Source organism: Sinocyclocheilus rhinocerous, unplaced genomic scaffold (genome assembly GCF_001515625.1).
Source record: "Sinocyclocheilus rhinocerous isolate Xijiao unplaced genomic scaffold, SAMN03320098_v1.1 scaffold1254, whole genome shotgun sequence".
Taxonomy (NCBI): Eukaryota; Metazoa; Chordata; class Actinopteri; order Cypriniformes; family Cyprinidae; genus Sinocyclocheilus; species Sinocyclocheilus rhinocerous.
The window spans coordinates 134,270-140,147 of NW_015643643.1; the positions used below are offsets into that span (position 1 = coordinate 134,270).

General features: G+C 36.3%; 2 protein-coding genes across 5 annotated transcripts in view; one reads left to right on the forward strand and one right to left on the reverse strand.

Moving 5' to 3' along the window:
• Nucleotides 1-2,813, forward strand: part of tpt1 (tumor protein, translationally-controlled 1) — a 4,814-nt gene extending 2,001 nt beyond the window's left edge. For all 3 annotated transcript variants that reach the window (XM_016575188.1, XM_016575187.1, XM_016575189.1), the window contains 3 exons: nt 432-537; nt 1,848-1,964; nt 2,349-2,813. In XM_016575188.1, the coding sequence (XP_016430674.1) occupies nt 432-537; nt 1,848-1,964; nt 2,349-2,351 (226 nt within the window). In that variant the 3' untranslated portion in view covers nt 2,352-2,813. The remainder of the gene's footprint in view (nt 1-431; nt 538-1,847; nt 1,965-2,348) is intronic.
• Nucleotides 2,814-5,145: 2,332 nt separating this feature from the next.
• LOC107757644 (general transcription factor IIF subunit 2-like) overlaps nt 5,146-5,878 on the reverse strand; it is a 7,702-nt gene continuing 6,969 nt past the window's right edge. For both annotated transcript variants that reach the window (XM_016575185.1, XM_016575184.1), the window contains one exon: nt 5,146-5,478. In XM_016575185.1, coding sequence (XP_016430671.1) covers nt 5,359-5,478 — 120 coding nt within the window. In that variant the 3' untranslated portion in view covers nt 5,146-5,358. The remainder of the gene's footprint in view (nt 5,479-5,878) is intronic.

A 5,878-nucleotide genomic window follows, 5' to 3' on the forward strand; every position in this document is an offset into this window, starting at 1 on the left:
TGTGGGGGGGTCTCTCCTCAACCACCACCAGTGTGCAGCATCCACTTGGATGATGCGACTGCAGCCACAGGACAACGGCACCAGTGCGCTCACCACACACCAGCTAACAGGTGGAGAGGAGAGAGTCATAGAGCCAATCAAGTGGATGGGGATTATTAATGTTAATTTTCCTATAGTATTATGATTTGAGTTTTTGCATCATTGACAGCTCAGAGTCTTGCATTGTGGCCACCTGGGTTTCAAAATGTTTAGATGCAAAATTAAATGTCCTCGCGCTTTCTGCGTGCCCTATGAGTGGCATGTAAGATTGAATTCGGGACTACAAAACTTTTACTTAAAAACAGCTGTACTTGGCAATTTGCTAACTTGATAAAACCCATATATTTTGTTTATAATTGCTTTTTTTTTTATATATATATATATATACACAGAGTGAAAGCCAAGCTACAGGAATGTGCACCTGACAGGGTAGACCCCTTCATGGCTAACGCACCGGCTGAGGTCAAGAAAATTCTAGGCAACATCAAAAACTTTCAGGTGGGCTACAGTAATGGCTGAAATTGTCACTGTTCCATATTTGTATATGCTCAAAAGTTTGGGATTGGTAAGATTAAGTTTTTGTGAAGTCTCTTCAATCAAAAATACAGTAATACTGTGAAATATTGCAATTTAAAACTTTTCTATTTGAATATAGGTTAATGTCACTTATTACTGTGAAGAATGGTTCAAAAGAACAGCATTTAATGCATCCTTTCTGAATGAAAATGTTGATTTCTTTTAAGTCTTACTGACCCCAAACTTTTGAACGGTTGATAAAGTGAAAGCCCTCTAATAGACGTACAATGATGACCACCTTAGGACACCTTTGTAGGTTACGACCGATGAAAACAAACCATTTCTGAGTACGTATCCTTGATGGGCTACAGCAAGCTGATTTTAGACATAAATGTGTATTTCAATACTGTATTTTCTAGGGATGCACCGAAATAAATTCTAGGCCGAAGCCGAACAAAATAAAACGCTGGGCCGAAGGCCAAATACCGAACACGTTTTTTTCACATTTTTCCCCCATGTAGGCCTAATTTGCCTTTTTTTTTTTTCTTTAATTTTTTTCACAATTGCATTAATAGCCAAAATTTGCATTTTACTGTTTTGTCCTGTTTTTCAAATAAAAAATCAATTACAAAACAACAATTAAAAAATATTTACTTAAAACTCACGCAAGCGCTGTCAGAATACATGCAATTCGTGCATGCATTAGAAAATATAACATTCTGCAGTTTATTTACTAATCGTTTGAGGTAATTTTGCGATTTCAATCATCATACAGTAACCTAACCACCAGCATTAGCCACCTCTTCTCATCGGAGACGTGATGCAGCACTAAGTCTCTCGCTGTCGGTGCTTCACGCTTGTAATGATTTCTGCGTCTTTCTCTGATAGTTTTAAATACTTTCACACTGTCGACATGTTTGCTGCATTAGTGCGTGCCTCTATTTGATCGCGCTAGTCATTGTTCGGTTCATATTATTCGGCCGAACACCGAAAGAGATTTTTTGCTATTTTCGTCCGAATAATTTCGGTTGCCGAATATTCAGTGCATCCCTAGTATTTTCTAATCCGTTTTGTAGATATTAGCATTGGTTGTAATTGCCACTCAATATGTTAGTACTGAAGTTTTTACCCTGAGTGACTGGGTACAGTCATTGTCAAATTTATTTAAAAAGTATTATTGCCCCAAACTTCTACTGAAGTTGACTTCTATTGAAACTAAAGCGTTTTTGCATCAGTCTGCAGTGATTTTAAGATAGTTGGCCGGCTAACTTGTTTCTCTCCACCTCCTACAGTTTTTCACTGGCGAATCCATGAACCCAGATGGCATAGTTGGTCTCCTTGACTTCCGTGAGGATGGCGTCACACCGTACATGCTTTTCTTTAAGGATGGTCTGGAGATTGAGAAATGTGTAAGTTTGTGAAGTCGTGTCTCTCTTATAAGTTTTGTACTTGAGTAGAGTTGTGTATATAAATATCAAAGTATAGAATGCCCTGCTCAAATTGTTTACAAATAGTGTTTAGGAAATCGTACTTGGTGTAGCATCCACTGATAGGCCTGTTGCCATAATTGGTGGCCTCTGGGTTTGCACAAGGATGCAACGGTAATATTCCTCACGATGTCTGGCCATCTGGAAGGTGGCTGGAAAAGACTGAATTGAGGAGAATAGGACAACTGCATTAGCTTTTGAAAGCATCTGAAAAAAGCTAGTGATCTGAATGATAGCTAGTCTGCTGAATGAAATGCTAGCTTGATGCAAAACTTGATTCTTTTGTGTTTTTCTTTCTCACCATAGTAAACTTCCCAAGCATCTACAAGTTACCCCTCCAATTCTGGCCTCTGCTTGGTGGATTGGGCCCGTCGATTAAACCAGGCATTCCCCCTCATCCTTTCCATCAGGACCAGAGGCTCTTTTAACTTCACGAGGCCACTGTTTTTTTTTATTTCTTGATTGGCTTATGCCCGTCTACGACAAGACGTGAACTGTCCTTTCATGAAATTAAAAACAGGACTTTTAGCAAGCCAAACCGCAATGTGACAAGGTTGTGGAAAAAGAAACTTGAGTATTTTTGGGGTTCTCTTTTATTTCAACACCGAGGTGAAGTTGACTGCTGGCTTCTCATTTGCTGTGCATGTCAGCTTCTTGTTTCAGCATATGTACAGTTGTCATTTTCCCCGTTCCATATTGAATCACAGGATTGTATAGGATTTCTTGGCACCATTATTAAATAAAGTTAAGCTGCTGGCTAATTTAAGTTTTTGCTTGTGTTAACGGTTTCTTGTCTTTTAACTTGTCTCATTGTAAGTTGCTCAACTTTCAATTGTTCGGTGATTGACAAAATGATAAAGGAAACTATTCTAATCATGGGTGAAGGAGACGAGCCTCTTTTCAAGGTAAACCGGGAGCCTTACAACAGAGGTGCCCAAACAATTACCCCTATGAAGGGCGATGGGCTGAAACTAAATGTTTCTTTTAGTTCAACTAACGATGTTGGTTTTTAATCAAATTCACTGAAATTTCTATATACATTTAATGCAGAAAAAATGATACAACAAAACGTTAAATTGGAAATAAAGATGTTAAAAAATCTAATGCAAAAACGGGGAGAGAGAAGGGGGAAAAAAAACTACGTGGGTTATCCTAGAGACCCTAAAGTTGGTCCGGGTTCTATTGAGAACCACCCCAATAAATATGCCAAGTTTCATAATCTTTTTGTTCCATTCATAGGGCTGCCATAGACTCCTATTTGGGAAGAAAAAGGATAAAACATACACATTAGAATCTACAGGCCCTAATGATACAACCAAGATAATTAGGAAATCAAGATATACAATTTTATAAAAAATTTAATTCACTTACATTCACTTATTTCAAAGCAAAAATAAGAATTGAAGAGATTTTTAAAATGTAACCCAATTTTTCCACCCTCATGTCATTGTGGGCAAAATCGGCGGTTTGGGTATTGCTTCTTTACACAATGAACAGCTGCATCTGCTGTTTTAAATCAGGAACTAGAACAAAAAACGATTTTAAAATGACTTCTGCTATGCTGTAGTGGTAGATTCTGAGTTATTATGAAAGACATGTTTATATGTAGACCTTACTGTTTGATAAGGTTTTTCTTTTTAATAGGAAGTTTAGGATTTAGGTTTGATATTCATTATATTAGCCGTTTGACTTACCAGGAAGGAAGTAATTCCTAATTCTACAACAAAAGCAGATGATTAAATGTTTATATAGTAGTAAAGGTTTAAGTGAATGAGGAACAGTTGAAATCTTTTTAGCCTCCATACAAGGTAAGGCCCTTGATTAGTTTTCACAAGCAAAAAAAAAAGTATTTTAGTTTTGCTTTAGAATGTTTGGATATTTCTATTGTTACAGTTCTTCTCAATAATATAACCTGCGAAATGAGGCCAAACATGGCACAATTAAGACCAAAGTTATGCTAAATTACAGATCATGATAAAAGTGCATTTGTTGTGGTTGTGGCTTGCTCAGATGCATATTGAAAGCACAAATGCCCGTTTTTTGAAGACGGGTGTGTCTGACATCTGCATGTGAAAGCGATGATGTGAATTGTCTTTTAAGTCCTTGATAAGCACATGAAAGTGTCTTTAGCATCAGTATAGAGAATGCCAAATGCATCACAATGCTGTGTAGCATTAAGCTTCAGCCCTGCAATTATTCAGGCTGATCTTTAATTTTCTGCAGATGTACACTTTAACTGCTTATCCAGTTTGTTGGTATCATTTGTAACTGTTAGAAATTAACAATTGGTCCCTCTGTAATTCTCTTTGCCACCGTGAAATCTTCTCAGTCCTTTAAAGTGTAGATATACGGCCGGGAAGCAAGAAAACACACATTCAATGGTATTCTCAATACTTCAATTTATTCATAGATACAAGGATATTATATAGGCATATGTCGAGGGGAGTTTCAACCCTTTAACCAATGAGGATATAGATGACAAACATCTGGAACCTTAACAAGACAGAGAGTGTTTTCTAACAGTAACCAAACCAGCTATCTAGATATTATGTTGTGCACCCACTTGTAAACCTATAGAATTATGTATGTAAAGTCGATTTGCTGATGTGCACAATATCACTGGTTCTGGTGGCTGCAAAGAAAGCCTAAATAATGACCCCATTTTTGATAATGAGCTGCTTTGAGTTTCTTAATGCCATAAATGCCACAAATTTTGCTTTCATAATGGTCACACTTCATTTTTAACAAATCAAATATATTAAAGTTTATTTGAACTTAAATATTAAAAAATGTTATTTAAATATTGAACCCCAGTCCTGCTGTGAATTGTAAAAAAAAAAAAAGTTTCACAATGTGTGCAGATACATGGAAAGATTTTTTTTTTTGTACAAAAAGCTTTATTTCAAGAGTATTTAATTACATGAAATACCATATAAAATAAGTGTTTCAATCAGAAAACTAAATCTGAATAAAACAACTGTTTACCATTAATCGATCAATTTTTCTTTAAAAAAAATCCGACATTACCCTTTTATACACAACATTTAGATGAGAAGATTATACGTTCTCAGATGACTGAAGATTTGAACACCTCTATCACTTGTTTTTTTTTTTTTTTCACGGGAATCCCTCAATATGCATAATACAACTGCTCAGCATTGTAAAATGCCACATAGTTTTCTGATACACCTCTAAAAACAACTGAATAATCCTTGAAGAAATGATCCAGAAACAACATTTTGAACTTATTGGGGAAGTTGGCTTTTTGGGTTTTCATAGCCACTCCGAGTCCAATGGTAACAGGCTTTGAAAATGATCAGTCGCTCTTCTCTTCGTTCTGGTAGTGTCGGTACTCTGGTTTGAGCTCCCAGGTGTTCTTGTGGGTGCCTTTGACATTGTATATGCCAATGTCTCGAAGAATCTCCTTCAGGTAAATCTAGAAATTAAGAAAGGAAGATTTTAGAGGTAGCCCTTCATCGTAGGACTCTCGTGAACGGGCATCAAAGACTGACACGGAAGAGAAGAAATTGTTGAATAAAGTTATTTGTTTTCTTTGCACACAAAAAGTATTCTCATAGTAGGGCTGTCAAAATGACTGAAAAACTAAATTCAAATTTTCTACTTAAATATGATCAAAATTAGAATTATATTCGATTTTAAAAGGCATCATTTCAGTTAGGGGGAAAAAAGCTTTTGGCTTCTCTCCTGAGGCCACAAGAGGGCGCATCGAGCAAAATATTATGCACGTTTCTTCAAAGCGTAATAAAATATCACGACTATCTTAAGTCGACTAAAAAGTGCATAATGTTTAAAATAATGTTTATAAACCATATATA